Source organism: Tribolium madens, unplaced genomic scaffold (genome assembly GCF_015345945.1).
Source record: "Tribolium madens isolate multiple individuals breed KSU strain unplaced genomic scaffold, Tmad_KSU_1.1 Scaffold_19;HRSCAF=116;Tcas5.2_LG9, whole genome shotgun sequence".
In the NCBI taxonomy this organism is placed as follows: Eukaryota; Metazoa; Arthropoda; class Insecta; order Coleoptera; family Tenebrionidae; genus Tribolium; species Tribolium madens.
Window position 1 is genome coordinate 10,397,617 of NW_025400983.1, and position 16,627 is coordinate 10,414,243.

The following is a 16,627-nucleotide window of genomic DNA, read 5'->3' on the forward strand; positions in this document are numbered from 1 at the left end:
TCTGCTGGTTTGTTCTATTTTTATTTTTCTTTCAGGTTTAACAAAAAATGGAGTGGATTGATGCAAGTATAATTATTTGTATTTTATGCAATATAACATTTTTTAGTGTTCATTCAGGATTTGTCTGAAACGTTCCAAAAACACATCGGCGTGCCGTTCCTGGAATATGAGCGATGGTCTCAGCCTCAAAGACTGATCTCCACACCCACCCATCAAAACACCTGAAACATATACTAATCACCAAATCCCCAAAAATAAAACACTTACCTTTCTGCTTCATTTTTGCAATAATACTGTCTCGCAAAGCTGGCGTGGCTGCATTCACCGCCAAGAACGTGCCACGCCCCCTAGTGGAATTAATTTTCTCAGGAAATTCAGCCTCCAGTCTCAATAAACCCTTTTTTAACTTATCACCGACTTTAATAACATTATCGAGGAGATTCTCGTTTTTGATAGTCTCGAGACATGCCTCCAACAAGGCAATTTTACCTGGATCCCCCATCCAAGTATTGAAAATCCTATAGGGCTGATTGGGCCTCATGTCAATCGAGTGGTAGTAACCCCCTGTCAACATTTTCTTACTGAAAGTGACGATGTCAGGGGGCGACTCTAGGTTAAAGTGTTCGTGTGCCCAGAACTTCCCTGTGGCTCCACACCCCGTTTGGACTTCATCAATGAGATAACTTGCACCGTATTTTTTAGCGATTTTTTGCAACTGTTGGAAAAACTCAGGGGAGGCTTCGTTGTCGCCCCCTTCTGACTGGATGGGCTCAATGACAATTCCCGCCACCGGTTTACCCTTTTTGTTGTAAGTTTGTATCAAATCCTCGACCGCTGCTAGACATTTCTTGTCTTCGGCTTCATTTTCGCGTTGGTTTTCTTCAAGGGGGTATTTGTACTGTGGAAAGGGTGCAATGGGCCAATCAAACGATGGCACATCGAGCTTATGAATGGCCTTCGAGTGTGTAGTTGCGAGAGCTCCCAAAGTTCGGCCGTGGAAAGCCCCATGGAAAGACAACAAGGACAAATCTGGTGCGCCTGGTGGTTTATTACTAACGCAACTTTCTTTTTCTAGGTCGGTAAAATCGACATTTTCGCCTCTTTGATGTCGGCGGTATGCTATAAACATCGCTTTGTATGCGTTTTCATTTGAACACGAGCCACACATCATAGTGGTAACGTTTGGTAGCCGGGGAGCCACTGATAGTAATACATTGCGGAGTTTTTTCGGCCAGTAGTCACCCGGGAATACGCCCAAGGCCGGTCTGTTGACTAGTGCTTTCTAAATTTTTCGAAAAACAATAATTATGTTACTTTTATTTTTTTGACTAACCAAATTATCTTCATTTTGGAATACTTTGAGTAGGGATGGATGGTTGTATCCAATAGGAATTGATGCGATTTGATTGTATGTGTCTAGGATTATGTTCCCGTCAACATCGACGATGTAGTTCCCGAGGGATTTGTTATAATCTGCGAAAAACTGAACCGCATCGCTTGGTTGGATAGCGTTGAGTTCGGCGTGGAGTTTGCGGGATATGGGGCCAGGAATTTCGGTTTTTAGTTGGGGTCCGGTAGGTTCGCCTTTGACGTAGGTTCTAATAGAACCTAAAAAAATAAAGAAAAAAATTGTTTGTTGAAATTGCACTATTTTAGAAAAAATACACATTTGAGTTTCCTTTTACAAATTACAATCGTAATTATTTTTATTTATCAATTTTTTATTAACAGCCATTTTACATTTTTTAAACATGTATGGAAATAGTTTTTTATATATACAGGTGTTCCGTTTTTATTGTTACAAATTTAAACAGGAATATTCAATTTTAAGACAAAAGTTTCCTATGAACATGTATCAAAAAATGTTACGTAAGCCTACACCCCTTGAAAGAGATGCGTTTTCCCGTAATGGGGTTTTCCCACTGTTGCAGAATAGATAAAATTACAAGAGTTGGTACAGCTGATGACTTTTGAAAACCTGAACGAATTTAAAGATCAGTTGTCGAAAGTTTTAATCACGGGTGTCTTAAACGGTGAAACAAATTTAATTTTTATCCTTTTTACGGTCTGTAAGACAAATTGTAAACTGATTTTACTCAAAAACTAAGTTTTATCGAAAAAACACATGAGACCACTTTTTTGTGAAAAACTATGAAATTTAGAATTTTGTGGCTGAAAGTGGCAAAAACCAACCGCCAAAATAGTTACAGTACTTTTTACCCTAAACCCCCCAGTTTAGGACGCCCCTAAGTAAAAATTTCGACATTTTATCTTTGAATTCATTTGGGTGTATAAAGGTTATCAATTGTACCAAATTTTGTAATTGTATTCACGATGGTTACTGAAATATTGGAAACAATCCATTAAAAGATGCACCCCTTTCAGGGGATGTGGCTCTCTTGTATAAAATTTTTCGATATAAGTTTATAAGAAACTTTTAGGTATCTTAAAATTGGTTAAGTTTGTAACAATAAAAATGATATTACTTGTTTGTATACTTGTATATTACTTGTTTGGTATTTATTTAGTGCATCGAAGTTAAATTCTAAAAAAATAAATATCTATTATGAAATAATCGGAAAACAAATATTTTATCGTGAACGAAAACGAGTGTGATGCACTGACAAGTAAACCGCTTGCAACGTTTAACCTTTTTAACTGCGTTTAAATTGTATTTAAATTTTTATTTACACGTGTTTTACGAGGGCATCCTAATAAACATAATTTCACCTCTTTAGAAGCACAGTGATAATAAAGCTGAAAATGTCAAATCACAAAAAATTGTTCACATATCTTATTTAAACAAGATGAAAATATTTATTTAAAAATTGTGGCTATTTACCAAAATACGTAACCTTGATTTTGGTTAAAGCAAATACATGTGAGATTATTTTTATAACTATTAAGCTATTTTACTTTTCAAAATATAGAACACAAGATTATAAACATTATTATTCAATTTAATCCTATTGAAACATCAGTTCACCTTATATAATTCTGCTGCATTACTTTGTTTATCAATATTTTTCTTTCTATTAGAAGTTTTATGTCTGCTTTTTATTATTTAACAATCAATTATTTATAAATCATTTTAAACAAGTTTTGTGAGGATGATTAATAAAATTATTTGTAGAAAAATCAGCAGCAGTCTCAAAGTTTTGGCACATTTTTTTTATTTACTTACTCGTTTTTGCGACATTTTGAAGTATAGGACACACAGTTTTAGACCACATATGCATGTTTACAACGGCTGTACTCTCACAAAAATACGTGCTCACTCTCTTGTTACCTTGAGTTCAATAAAATAAAACGAATAGTTAAGCGGCTGGCTTTCAGCGGAAATATTTAATATGAGATGATAAATGATATCAAGATTTTCAATTGTGTTAATAAAGGTCAAGTTTAACTCTGCATTTGATAAACAGTTTTATCTAAATCTTCACACGATATTTGAAAATGTCAAGAATCTTATTTATATATAGAGTAGGAGAATTTTATATTTTATACATAGCATGACTAAAAATAAGTGACCAACAGGATTATTACTGTTGGAATTTTTTGTTTAAAAAATCTGAAAAATGATAACAGTCCTTGTACAAGTCAAGGTTGCGATTTATCATAAATGATTAAAATTGTGGATATTACTAGAAAGTTGAAGCGATGTGATTTTATTTAGTTTTATTTCTTAACAACTCAAAAAATGTAACAAGATCACTTATTAATTTCTTTCAGGACTTCTCTGAATTTGTCTAAAAATATGTCGACGTGACTTTCTTCAAAAGTTAAAGCAGGCCGAAATCGAATGCCTTTTGAACCGCAATTTCCAACCAAAACACCTAAAATAAAATGTTAGACCATTTCAGTTTGCAGAAATCATACCTTTGTTTAGTAATTTTTTAGAAAATTCACTTCTCATATTTTCATCTTTGGCATCAAAGGCTAGAAGAGTTCCAACACCTCGCACCGAATTTATCAAATTAGAAAATTCACTTTCGAGCTCGTGGAGACCACATTTCAACTTTTTTCCGGTTTTTTGTACAGTGTCTAAAAGATTTTGCTTTCTCATGACTTCGATAATCACTTCAAGCAACATGAGTTTTCCGGGATCTCCCATCCAGGTGTTGAAAATTCGATAAGGGACATCCGGTCTGCAATTTTTTTATTTTAAACAAATACAAGTAAGTTATTACAAAAAATACGTCAACTCTTCCGAATGGAAATAACCCCCAAGTTGCATTTTCTTACTAAAAGTGATTACATCCGGTGGAGTCTCCAGATCAAAATGCTCGTGAAACCAAAACTTCCCTGAGGCTCCGCCCCCCGTTTGAACTTCATCAAACAGCAAATATGCATTGTTCTTCTTCACAATTTTTTGTAACTGTTGGAAAAACTCAGGGGAAGCTTCATAATTGCCCGCTTCTGACTGTAAAGGCTCGACAGCTACTCCAGCAACCGGAGTTCCTTTCTTTTCATATTTCTGCATCAAGTCCTCAACTTCTGCCAAACATTTTCTATCTTCTTCTTCATTTTCTCGCTTATTTTCCTCCAGTGGATACTTGTATTTGGGGAAATGTGCAGCGGGCCAGTCGATGGACGGAAGATCAACTTTTTGGATAAATTTCGAGTGTGTTGCAGCCAAACAAGCAAAAGTTCGGCCGAGAAAAGCGTTGTGAAAAGACAGAATTGTTAAATTCGGACAACCGGGTGGTTTGTTAAGGAGGGCGGAAGTTTTCTCTTCTTCTGTAAAAGGTTTGTTTCCTCGTTTTTTGCGCTGGTAGGCTAGAAACAAGTGTTTGAAAGCGTTTTCGTTCGAACATGCTCCACACATCATGAGATAGATTTTGGGCAAACAGGGGGAAATCTGGAACAAACTAAACTATTTTGTGCCAAAAGAGTGTTTTCCTTACTTGACTAAAAATATTTTTCACTTTCTCAGGATAATCGTCTCCGGGGAATAGACCAAGAGCTGGTCTATTAACTAAACGTCTCTGTAAATATTTTGTACAATTTTTTTGCAAATTTTATCTTGTGACTTACAAGATTGTCGTCGTTTTTGAACACTTTGAGTAGTTCTGGGTGGTTGTAGCCCAGTGGAGCTGCCGATATTTGAGAGAAGGTGTCTAAAATAACATTGCCGTCAACGTCGACCAAATAATTTCCAATTGATTTCAAGTAATTAATAAACAGTTGGATTGTTCCTGCATACTGAAAATTTGTCAAGCTTTGATTTTATTTTAACAATCTTTCGCAACAGACTTGAATTTTGTGTAATTCTGCGTGGAGTTTTTTGGAGTTTGGACCAGGGATCGGAGTCTTAACAGAAGGCCCTTTTGGTTCACCTTGCACTGAAGAACAACATGCACGAATTTGAACCTTGGCTAAAGTTGAAAAATCCATTTTGGAAGCTTATCAGTAGCAAATTACTTACTCAATTTTACTTTGTTTTTAAAAAGCTTGAGTAACATCTTGGCTTATTCTTTCTTATTTCATTATTGTGATATAAACTGTGTATAATGACAGTAAAAATAAGTTGAGAATAGGTGATAGATTCAATAAGAATGACAAATGACAAATAAATTAAACAAACGAGGGATTAAATTCTTTTCAGATTTGTCCAATAATAGTTGATCTTCTTAAATCTTAAAAAACTGGCTGAGTTTTTAGGGAAAATTAAGTGAAATGTTAAATGTGAATAGTCTAATTTCAGTTCCTGGAAAATAATTGGATTTTTGGGGTAAGTGGAAGTCACTCACTAGAATATTTGTTTTAAGATTGTTCTTATTTGTTACTTCTGTTAAAATAATTTTTATTATTTTCAAGTATATAACGTTTAATTTTTGTAACTGAAATGTGGAAAATAATCATTTACAGACAAAATGTGAATCTATAAATGATTCCAGATCGAAACTATAATTTTAATTTACTAGAAATCGTTAATGTTATAAACAAAGACTTTCGTCTGAACTTTATTTTATTGAGTGAAATTTTTATTTTTGTTTGTAACATTAACGATTTCTGTACACGGTACCAGAGATCGGGCTTTAGATGAATTTAATAGTATATTTAAGAAAATTAAAGGAACAAATGATATTCTTCTTTATTTATTTCCATTTTCTTTGGAGAAATTAATGACATAGTAGTAAGTCGAATTAGGGAGGGAAACATTAAGTTATATTATCAAAATATGATTTGTTTATTTATTTTGTGTTTCAATAAATGTTTAACTGCCTTGAAACCAATCAAAGCTTCGCAAAATGCAGTACAAGTAGTTATTTTAAAAATCTTCGCTTCTAAAGATTTCCTTAAAAGTGCTAAGAAAAAATTCTCAAGAACAAAGCTGTATATAATATATTCACTAGACTCCCGACATGTCAAAATGACATTAAGTTAGTTAAACAAAAAGTCACTATGGCTATGTTGGTGACAACTTCACTCAAAGTTTAACAACCTGGTCGCTATCACTTGATTTGAAATGATTTAATTATTATCATTGGTGCATGTGCCGTGTACCATGGAAACTTGACATCAAGTACAGTCAGATAAAATAATAGTCATCTGTGTCGTTTGGGATACACTCAAAATTTTTGGTTTGACATTGTAAACGTCACGGGAGTTTTGTGAATACATAATACTCACTATTATTTTAAATCATTAAGCCTGATTTACATTTTACAGAAAGCAAATTTTAATTTAGAATTAAATTAAATCGAATTAATCTATCCATTTCTTTAGATTGCCAAACGTCAAATTAATCACGAATAAAAATTTTGATTGCAATTAAATGTTCTGTAAATCGGCTCTTAATTTTTATTACTGATGGGATGATTCTTCGCAACTTTTATAAAAAAAACCCTTATTAAATTAATTCTTTGTTTTTTTAATACGTTTTTTTGCAAATGGTGAGCTAATCTTCCACTTTCCTCTCGATTTTTTAATAAAAATGTTTACTTCTGACTTTAGACTAAAAGGTAATTAAAAGTATTGGTAACCATGCAGTTTTCATCGCAACAAATTACCTTATTTAAAAATAAAAAAGGTCTTATTTGGATTGTCTTAAATTTATTATCACAAACACTCTAATACACCTTGTACATATTTTTTAAATTTACATAAAACACAGTTATTACATTTCTTGGAAGACATGACGGAAGACCTTTGTCGTTATTAACCAATCAACACGTATTACTTAATTTCTTTTAATACTTGTCTAAATTTATCCAAAAATATATTAGCATGATGTTCTTGGAAAATTAAAGCTGGTCTCAATCGAACACTTTTAGTACCACAGCCACCAGATTGGATACCTAACAATAATTAATCAAAAAGTAGTTCGCAAATTAAAAACAAGTTAAAATTTTTACCCTTGGCTTTCAACTTCGTTAAAATCTCATCCCTCAAGTTTGAATCCGTGGCATTAATCGCTAAAAACGTCCCTCGACCTCTTGTTGAATTCACGTAGTAACAAAATTCTTTCTCCAGTTCCAAAAGCCCGATTTTCAACATAGTGCCTGTATGCAATACGTTTTCTAGTAGTTTTTGTTCCTTAATAACTTTAATAACCGTTTCCAAAATGATCAGTTTTCCGGGATCACCCATCCAGGTGTTAAAAACACGCGACGGTTGTTTAGGCCTACAAACAATTAATTCCCTCCAAAACAATACAAAAATTTCCCAGACTTACGTCATCTCCGCAGTGTGGAAATAGCCCCCCATTTGCATTTTCTTGCTAAAAGTCACGATGTCGGGGGGCGTCTCTAAGTTAAAATGTTCGTGACACCAGAATTTCCCAGTGCAGCCACCCCCAGTTTGTACTTCATCAATCAGTAAATAAGCATTATTCTTCTTTGCGATTTTCTGCAACTGTTGGAAAAATTGGGGCGAAGCCTCATTATCGCCCCCTTCCGATTGTATCGGCTCCACGATAATCCCCGCAACAGGGATCCCCTTTTTCTCGTACTTTTCAAACAATTCTTCAACCTCGGCCAAACACTTCTTGTCTTGTTCTTCATTTTCGCGCTGGTTCTCCTCCAAGGGGTATTTGTATTGAGGAAAAGTGGCAATGGGCCAATCGAAAGACGGAATATCGATTTTGTGAATATATTTAGAATGGGTGGTAGACAAGGACCCCAAGGTGCGTCCGTGGAAAGCATTCTTGAAAGACATAATTGAGAGTTTGGGGGCTCCTGGAGGTTGGTTTACGACACATGAGGATTTTTCTTCGGCAGTAAATTCAACATTTTCGCCACGTTTTTTACGCTGGTATGTGATAAAAATGTTTTTGAAAGCGTTTTCGTTTGAACATGAACCGCACATCATTGTTGTAATATTTGGTAATTTTGGGGAAATCTGGAATATTTGAATGGTTTTACACAAAAGGGGTTATTATAAAAATTGATACCTCACTAAGAATCCCATTAAGCCTTTTCGGCCAATCATCCCCCGGGAAAACACCGAGGGCTGGTCTGTTAATCAAACATTTCTGAAAATTGAAATCAACAATTTTTCCATTAATTCAAACAAACGGTACCATATTATGTTGATCATTGAACACTTTCAATAATTCTGGGTGGTTGTAGCCCAATGGTAGGGAAGAAATTTGCGTGTACGTATCCAAGAGAATATTATCATCGGCGTCTACCAAGTAATTCCCGATTGATTTATCATAATTAACAAACATTTGTACTGTTCCAGCTTGCTAAAAATTCCGGTTATCAAATTTTTATCAAAAAATTATCTTCAAACACCTGTAATGATCCCAATTCCTGTAAAAGTTGCTTTGATTTAGGCCCCGGAATGTCAGTTTTGACAACCGGTGCCTCCGGTTCTCCTTTCACAATAGTCGAGGCCCCACGTATTTGATCTTTGAAAAAAATAAAATAAAATTTGGGTGAAACACAAAACAGACTTACTCAATTTTAAATTATTCCTCAACGCTCTGGACCACATCTTCACCACACCTTAGATATTGACCCGTAATTGTGACACAAGCGCACTCAGGAGTCAACTTTGAGCGGACTCATTTTCATTTTCAATTATTCAGTTCAATTTCAATTATATCAGTTTCTATTAATTCTTAAAATTGTAAAAGAAAAAGGGAAAATAATAATTATGCCGGTTGTCATTAAAATAGATAAATGTATTTTATTAATAAAGTGATCAAATTGTCATTAAATTTAGGCTTTTCAATTGATTTGTTTTATATGTAGTTGTTACGAGTAGGTACAGGATTAGCATTTTATCAATAACAAAAATCAAAAACAATCACAATAATTAACTGTCAAATAAATGAAACCAGATTTACATTGTGAAAAAAAAAAACAATTTTCTTTTTTTTTAAAATTAACTTTGTGTTAATATGAAAAAATATATTAGAAATATAGGAAAAAAAAAGATAGGAACTCTAAGGTTGAGAAGTGATCACTTCCTTAACAACTAATATGAAATATGAGCCTCTTTCCAACTCCCAATTTCTTAATGGCTTTCTGTTTTTTTTTAAGGGGGATGGTTATGAATAAGATAGTATACAGTATGTCCCCGGATTGAGTTTATATATACATATATATAAAAATAATAATTAATATAAATTAAAATAATTTAAAAAATGTGATCGTATTTTCAGAACGAAATTTTGTTTTATGAAAAAAATGATTTTTATAGTGGGTTGCCATTTAAAAAATATTTTTTTTTTGTAGAACTCAAAAACAAAAGGAAATTTTGAAAAAATTTATGTCACATTTTTATGCTCATCAATTAGTTTTTTCAAAAAATAAATAGTTTAAGCTAAAAACGTTTGGTTCCATACTTTTTGTTCACCTGGTATAGTATACGTCAAATAATACCCAGATTAGAAACAGTAACAATTTATTAACTAAGCAATGTAAATATAAGTTGACTTGTTGTCTTTATCCCTCTCCATGTACTCCCGTTCAATCAACAACTCGATCCTTTTCTTCAAATCTGTCTGGTTGACCGGAATATCCAACATCTTGTACAACTCCCGGACCAACATGTAGTGCTTAATTGTCTTTTTGCTCTTCATAATTCTGACTATAGCCGCATCTATTTGAAACTGCCGATCCACCAAAACATTTTTTTCGGTTTCTTTCTCATCCTCCGGAGATTCTTGTAACTGAATTTGGTTGATCTTCACCCTAAATAGCTTATCAGTAAACTTGCTGTTGAAAATGAAGACATCATTGTCGTCTATTTCTTTAGTTTTGGGCGATTTGAGCAAAATTCTGGCTTTACCATAAACCAGAGACAAGAGTGTTCGTTTCAACTCGACTTCCTCCAAATTTGTGGCTTCCAATATCTCTTTGAAACCATTCTCTGGCGATGTATTGAATAACAAAAGGATGATTGTTTGAAATAAGGACACTTGTAATTCCTTAATTCCACACTCGAAATTTCCTTTGAGTAAACAGTAAGTCAAGCTTGGTTGCCAGAGGAGTTTTCTCCCGCTGTGGTTACCCAAATAGAACTTTTGGAAATTCTGCTGGTAAGTCACCAACTCACAGGGTAAATTGACGGCATAGTTGGGGTAATTGGGCCAGTAGCTACTCGTCAGGACATACACCGAAAACTCAGAAGTAAACCCGTTACAACTCTCCTGATTTTTCACCTTTTGTTTAAACGAATTATTTATACTCTTACTCAAGTTGATATCTTGGAACATCCCTTCGATATTTGACGTGAAGGCACTCCCACACTCGTCTCGCAGCTTGGAAATCATGCTGTTCTCAGCGTCCTGATTGGCAGATTTTCCCAAAAGCAGTCTCTTTGCTAGGAGTTTCTTGTAAAAAGCTTCAAAAATATCTTTGCCTTGGACGTGTTTAAACAATTTTATCACTTTGGTCAAAATGACTTCCAGTTCCTCATCGTTGATATCCTTACTACGCAGCTTAACATCGAGGTATTTGGCCAAAAGTTGGGCACTTTTCGCATGAAAACTATTGATGAAATTCTTAAACGCAAGACGGACACACTCATGGAATTCTTTCTTGTTCTCGAAGGACATTTCGATGATTTTGTCCAGATCGTCCTTGAAATCTAGCAAATCCTGGATCATGTTTTTCTCATTTTTGACGTCGGTTATTGTGGTCCCTTTCTTGACAATGTAGTCCTTGAAATAGTTGATCAGGTATTTGGTACCGTTTGAGATTTTTTGGAACAGTTTGTAAATCAGGATTAATTCGCTGTACATCTTTTTATCAATGAGCTCGTCAAAACCTTTGTTCAGAATCTCAGTTATGTGATTCTCGATGAGTTGGGTGTAGACGATATCCAAAAGTTGGGTTTCTGAACTCTTGTTTAAGTATTTTTTAACTCTTTCTTGTTCTTGGGTGATCCTCTTATTGACAAGTGACAAGTATTGAGGCACTTCCATTGTACTAATATTTCTGAAACCTTCATCTTCGTAAAAAACTTGAGTCGACTTCAGAAAATCAGCTATGAAGATGTCCTCATAAATTTGAAGAACATTCAACATATTTATAGCCGATTTTAGTAAAACGACGTTATTGGTAGTTAGAGTACGTCTCTCGTCTTCAATTTTTTGAAGAATCTCTTCAATCAGACTTTTTTTGACCACAGGATTCAGAATAACAACACTGGTAAACAACCCCAAACTGATGCTTTGGACAGTATTGTATTTGAAAAATTTGGGAGAGCGGTCATAGTACAGGAAAATATTTTTAACAGTTTTGATATGTCGGCAAAATTCTTTCCAAAACTGGTCAATAACAAATAATACGTTACTCACATTGTCAACGATAAATTCCAATTTTTGGGTCAAATAAGTTTCAATCAAAACTTGAAGATTATACAACAAGGGGGCGTACTTGGCGGTGTACAACTCTTCGGCCATTCTGTACAATTCTTCTAAATTTGTGTAGTTTGAAGTATTCAAGATTGTGACAATTTCCGCTTCAAGGTGTTGCCATTTTTGTTCGATAATCTCCGGTGGGATAGGTGCAAGCCCCCGGAAATTCCGTATTGTGAGTACATTCTTTTTAGATGACATTTTACAAATGCTGGCGACTAGATGCGTTTGAAAATTGGATTTTTTTGAGCGAATTCATGACTTCTAGCTTGAAGTCCATTTTTTGTAAAGGTGAGAGTTTTCGCATTGATGGGAGGAGCGATAGGAGGAACATTTCGTCTTCATCGATGTCTTGTCTGGAGTGTTGAAGAGGACTACCTTCAGTGTGAATCAAATCGGGAGTAAGATCGACATCATCCGATTTGATGGTAGTTTCTTCATTTAGATCTAACTCTTCTTGTTTGATGGCTGGGTTTTTGTCACCTTCTGATGTATCTTCAGTGAGGTTTAGATCCGAACTATCTTCCTTCCAACTTCCTATGAGTGTATTTTCTTCATCAAATTTAGCTTCCAGAAATCGCAACATGTCGAAATAGACGTATTTTTTGCGTTTGGACCCTGCCACCAACTCTGACTGAAACTCTTTCCTTTGCTTGGTGTAGTAGTCTCGAACTGATTTCCATTTCTTCTGAATAAAAGCAACTAAGTAAGGCAGTTTAAGTAGGTCTCTTAAGTTAACTCATAAAACACTACTTACTCTTAGATTTTTCATCAGCTGTATTCTCAACAGTGCGAGGATAAATCGCCCGACATATTATTTTCCAAGCTTTTACTTTTAATGGCTTATCACTGTAACTAGGAAGATGGACATTCCACAAACATGGTTGTTTCTGTACCTCTGTTATCAGTTTTTGCATTTTGAACGAAATCGACATAATTTTGTGCGATTTACTTGTAGAAATTTATCAGTAACCGAATTCCGTCAAGTTGTGCGTGATGACCGACGGAACATAACGGAAAATTGCAGCTGTGAGAACCCGAGGTCAAACGTGAGCGTTGGACAAAATCAATAGTCAGCGGAAAAGAGGAAATTCCGTTCTGCTTTCGGTCTGTTTGTTTATCTATGACAATGTAGACGAAAGTATCATTTTATTTCTTTTTTCAAAATAAAAATAACGTTTCATTATGGTGTTCAAGAGGAATTACGAATTTTGGGATTAATACTGTATTTAATGTATTGTTGGTTGCAGTAATTAAACATTATGTTAAAATAAGATAACTGATAATATCGAGACTTTTATTACTAATTTTATTTAGTGATTAATTTAAATTTATTTTAAATTGGTGTTCTCTTTTGCAGAGTCCTTGATGATAATTTTTTATTTACTTTTATCAAAATTCACGAATTATAAAATGTTTGAAATAGCATAAACTGGACTTCCTCAATACGTGTTCTAGCTACTACGCCTATTTTTTGTGTAGTGTACGATTTAGCAGGGTTTTGGAACGAAAATTAGGTACTTAGTAACAACCAAAATAAAATTATAAGTTTACTGAATAATTTGACCAAATGTTAAATGCTTCATTGGAGGATCTCTTCAAATTTTTAAACAAGTACATTTTAAATATTTAATTATTATTTTTAATTAATTACTTTTGGGGAAATTCACAGGATGTGCACAGTGTTTTTGTACTTCAGAAAAAAGCATTAAGAGTATTGTGCAATTTAGGTTTTAAGGATACATGCAGAGACTCATTTAGAGAAGAAAAATTTTTAACGTTGCCCTGTTTGTTCATATATAATTGTCTGTGTTATGCTCATGAACATTTAAATGAATTTCAGTCTAATTGTATCTACCATGAATATAATACTAGAAATAAAGACTCACTCATAGTTCCTCACCATCGCCTGAAAAGAACCCAACAAGGTATCGATTTTTGGGGATCCAAATTGTATAATAAATTAAATGAAGAAATCAAGAACTTAAATATAATTCAGTACAAGAAAAAAGTAAAGACAATGTTGATCAACAGAAGTTTCTATTCTGTGGAGGAATGTATGCACTGTGACTTAAATTAAATATTGAAATTCATATTGTTACAGTCTGTTTTTCTTGTCTTGTTTTTGACTCTATTCTGTAATTTTGATTACGAATAAAGAGATTATATTTTTGTCTAATGAATAGACTCTTTGGTACAGTTTATTGTAAATATGTAAGTAAAACAGAGTAAAACATACTCTAGAATTTCTACTTGGTTTAATTTATTTAAAAAAATTATTATTATTTTTTTATATTTATAATTGAGACGTTTAGTATTAGCGTGGTTTAATCCACAAAATTTATAAAATTTGTTAGACCAACTGCTTATTGTTCAAATTTTCAGTAAAACACTTGCTTAATGTTTTAAAATAAAATATTAACGGTAAAGTGACTGTATTTGATACAAAAAAAAAAAATTAATTGTTTTAGGTTTTCGTCTAATGTGGGAATTCTCATACCTCAATTATTTATTAAAATTATTAAGTAACTCTTAGATTATTATTAAATAATGCAGTTGTTGCAGAAAGTATCCATTTTTTTATACAAATAATAGTATAACAACTAAAAACTAAACTGTAACCTCTTTTTATTAAAATAAACCTCGACACGTGTTTTGCCAACCAAGTTGGCATCTTTGGATTGATGTTTTTAACATTTTTTCCATGTTTCTGGTATCTTACCTTATATGGCATTTTTCTCTGGGGCGCGAATTCTGGCGCAGCCTGTATTATAGCATTATTATAGTTTAGATTTTTTATTAAGTATAATTAATATGTTTTATTTACAATTTTATTCTTACAACTGTTCAAAATTAACAAAATTAACTATAACAGGCTGTAAAACAAGCAGACTTGAAATTTTAACACATCTTTAAATTTTAACGATTTTGGAATAGAAAGCTTTCTTTGTTAAAATTGAAAGCACTTCAACTTCAAACTTCAATATTTGTCAAACATTTATTTTTGCGTGGTAATGATTTGGGAATAAAAGTATCGCTGTTTCTATGTTTTGCAATTTCTATAATTATACTACAAAAATGACAAGATGAATTACAACAGATCCTCGGAAAAGTAGTAAAACTTCGAATTATGCATAAAAGTTAATTTTGCAACAATCATAAATAGGTACATTTTTATTTTTAATAAAGTAAGTAAGTAACATCAAAACGTTGACATGAAGTTGATGTCTTAAAACATGATAATTTTGCAAAATTAATGTAGGGGGAAGATTCGCATAGTTTTACTTTTGAAAGATTTTCCTAACACAACACAATCATGTTGCCGAATATTCAGCTGATTAGGTATATTCCTAAATAAAAATTTGTAATTTTTATTTTTTTTTTCAAATTCTTTATTAATGTATTTAGTTATTTTCTTTGGGTGTTAGCTTCACAGCAGGAATAAATTAGAAGAAATTCAGGACCAATATCCAATCACTTTTATTTTACTTTTTTTATACTTTTTCTTGAGGATTAATATATGCAAATTTTGTGTAACGTGTTGAGTGACATCGCCCCTGGCTGTGACACTCGCACCCAATAAAAACTCATCGAAAAGGTGCCTTTTAAGCAGCAGGTACTCATATTCTACAATAGCTCCCATAAACATTTAACCGGTATCGATGACATTTCCGGTAATGTCATAGTCGTCTGCCAAAGCGACCACTTGACTTTTAGGTCGAAGTGTTAAAAAGCAGCGGGTGGCGAGGCGCCTGCAAGTGCCCACCCCTCTTTCTGTCTCGCCCAAAAACCCTTTTAAAAATTCTTGTCGCCACTGGGATTTGCACTACCACACAATTACGACGTGAAAGTTTCACATTCTTCAAGAGATAACTTGTGTGCAATCGTACATTAGCTAATGATCCTAGAAGTGGCCCTAGATGCGGACGATGAAGTAACATTTATAAATTTTGAGAAAAAACTTTTATAACTTGAGAACAAAAACGCTGCAAAGCTTTGCAGTGCATGATATATTTTTATTTTATATTTTTTTTATATTTATTTTTATGATATATGTTTAACCGGCAAGTTAAAAAAAATGCATGTAGGGCCACGTTAACTATAGGGCTAAATAAGCTACAGCTCCCTTTTAGGGCAGCAATTTGGCTTGCACTGAATCAGTAACGTCGTCATAGTCTTTCTAAAAAGTTATTACACAAGAATTAAGACGGCTAGAAGTTTTTTTCTGCAAAGAAAATACTCGTTGTACAAATTTAAGGTCATAACACTTTTGTGTGTGTTGTAGGTATTTGTAAAGATAAAAAAATTAAGAAATTTGTTAAAAGCTACTCAATATTCAATGTCTTAAAAAAAATTAATGGAACACTCTATTTATTGATTTTGCATCTAAGACATTTAAGACGGTTAAAAGTATGTTTTTAAATAGACAATTTAACAATCTATTAATAATCTATTAATTTAACTATCTATTAATTAAGTTTTACAAATATTTTTTTCTAGCTGTTTAAGTAATGTTGTGTAATGAATTAAAAAAAACAAACTTATTTTAAAAACTGAGCAAAATCGATCAATAAAAGGTTACGTATTGTAACACAAGGTGTATAATTGAAAATAATTTCAGTCGATGCCCTAGATTAGTATCTATCAATATTTAATTTTAACATTTAAAGGTCAATAAAGAATTCACTGTGGCACCCTGTATATTACCTCTTTAATGTATGTATTTGTATTTTCTGAAGGGCTTACTACTTTTAGTAGCCCAAGGGCGCCAAATATCTTAGACGGCCCTGGTTTCACAATAATAAA

The 16,627-nt window shown here is 33.2% G+C and overlaps 5 protein-coding genes across 5 annotated transcripts; all 5 read right to left on the minus strand.

Annotated features, from left to right (window-relative positions):
* Positions 1-2: 2 nt before the first annotated feature.
* On the minus strand, positions 3-3,334 carry LOC123015430 (4-aminobutyrate aminotransferase, mitochondrial-like). Its single transcript, XM_044415146.1, has 4 exons — positions 3,185-3,334; positions 1,334-1,608; positions 268-1,282; positions 3-221 (listed from the first exon to the last, which is right to left on the minus strand). Exons 1-4 carry the CDS (start codon positions 3,237-3,239, stop codon positions 103-105), a joined length of 1,464 nt encoding a protein of 487 aa, XP_044271081.1. The 5' UTR covers positions 3,240-3,334; the 3' UTR covers positions 3-102.
* Positions 3,335-3,671: 337 nt separating this feature from the next.
* Positions 3,672-5,570, minus strand: LOC123015072 (4-aminobutyrate aminotransferase, mitochondrial-like). Its single transcript, XM_044414528.1, has 7 exons — positions 5,429-5,570; positions 5,257-5,378; positions 5,038-5,205; positions 4,908-4,988; positions 4,200-4,861; positions 3,880-4,148; positions 3,672-3,836 (listed from the first exon to the last, which is right to left on the minus strand). The coding sequence occupies exons 1-7, from the start codon at positions 5,463-5,465 to the stop codon at positions 3,712-3,714; spliced, it is 1,464 nt and encodes a 487-aa protein (XP_044270463.1). The 5' UTR covers positions 5,466-5,570; the 3' UTR covers positions 3,672-3,711.
* A 1,479-nt stretch (positions 5,571-7,049) lies between these two features.
* LOC123013478 (4-aminobutyrate aminotransferase, mitochondrial-like) lies at positions 7,050-9,105 on the minus strand. Its single transcript, XM_044412001.1, has 7 exons — positions 8,910-9,105; positions 8,745-8,860; positions 8,528-8,695; positions 8,399-8,479; positions 7,682-8,346; positions 7,362-7,630; positions 7,050-7,304 (listed from the first exon to the last, which is right to left on the minus strand). The coding sequence occupies exons 1-7, from the start codon at positions 8,944-8,946 to the stop codon at positions 7,183-7,185; spliced, it is 1,458 nt and encodes a 485-aa protein (XP_044267936.1). The 5' UTR covers positions 8,947-9,105; the 3' UTR covers positions 7,050-7,182.
* Positions 9,106-9,868: 763 nt separating this feature from the next.
* LOC123010621 (cullin-4A-like) lies at positions 9,869-12,022 on the minus strand. Its single transcript, XM_044407659.1, has one exon. It carries the CDS (start codon positions 12,020-12,022, stop codon positions 9,869-9,871), a length of 2,154 nt encoding a protein of 717 aa, XP_044263594.1.
* Positions 12,009-12,809, minus strand: LOC123013240. Its single transcript, XM_044411663.1, has 2 exons — positions 12,579-12,809; positions 12,009-12,523 (listed from the first exon to the last, which is right to left on the minus strand). The coding sequence occupies exons 1-2, from the start codon at positions 12,754-12,756 to the stop codon at positions 12,024-12,026; spliced, it is 678 nt and encodes a 225-aa protein (XP_044267598.1). The 5' UTR covers positions 12,757-12,809; the 3' UTR covers positions 12,009-12,023.
* Positions 12,810-16,627: the final 3,818 nt, after the last annotated feature.

Coding starts and splice junctions, on each gene's coding strand:
- LOC123015430 (XM_044415146.1), bottom strand. CDS start 3,239: ATGCATATGTGGTCTAAAACTGTGTGTCCTATACTTCAAAATGTCGCA. Junction 1,283..1,333: donor TCCAAAATGAAGATAATTTG/GTTAGTCAAAAA, acceptor CGAAAAATTTAG/AAAGCACTAGTCAACAGACC. Junction 222..267: donor TGCAAAAATGAAGCAGAAAG/GTAAGTGTTTTA, acceptor TATATGTTTCAG/GTGTTTTGATGGGTGGGTGT.
- LOC123015072 (XM_044414528.1), bottom strand. CDS start 5,465: ATGTTACTCAAGCTTTTTAAAAACAAAGTAAAATTGA. Junction 4,862..4,907: donor TGAAAAATATTTTTAGTCAA/GTAAGGAAAACA, acceptor AGTTTGTTCCAG/ATTTCCCCCTGTTTGCCCAA. Junction 3,837..3,879: donor TAAAAAATTACTAAACAAAG/GTATGATTTCTG, acceptor ATTTTATTTTAG/GTGTTTTGGTTGGAAATTGC.
- LOC123013478 (XM_044412001.1), bottom strand. CDS start 8,946: ATGTGGTCCAGAGCGTTGAGGAATAATTTAAAATTGA. Junction 8,347..8,398: donor TTAATGGGATTCTTAGTGAG/GTATCAATTTTT, acceptor CAAATATTCCAG/ATTTCCCCAAAATTACCAAA. Junction 7,305..7,361: donor AACGAAGTTGAAAGCCAAGG/GTAAAAATTTTA, acceptor AATTATTGTTAG/GTATCCAATCTGGTGGCTGT.
- LOC123010621 (XM_044407659.1), bottom strand. CDS start 12,022: ATGTCATCTAAAAAGAATGTACTCACAATACGGAATTTCCGGGGGCTT.
- LOC123013240 (XM_044411663.1), bottom strand. CDS start 12,756: ATGTCGATTTCGTTCAAAATGCAAAAACTGATAACAGAGGTACAGAAA. Junction 12,524..12,578: donor AGCTGATGAAAAATCTAAGA/GTAAGTAGTGTT, acceptor TGCCTTACTTAG/TTGCTTTTATTCAGAAGAAA.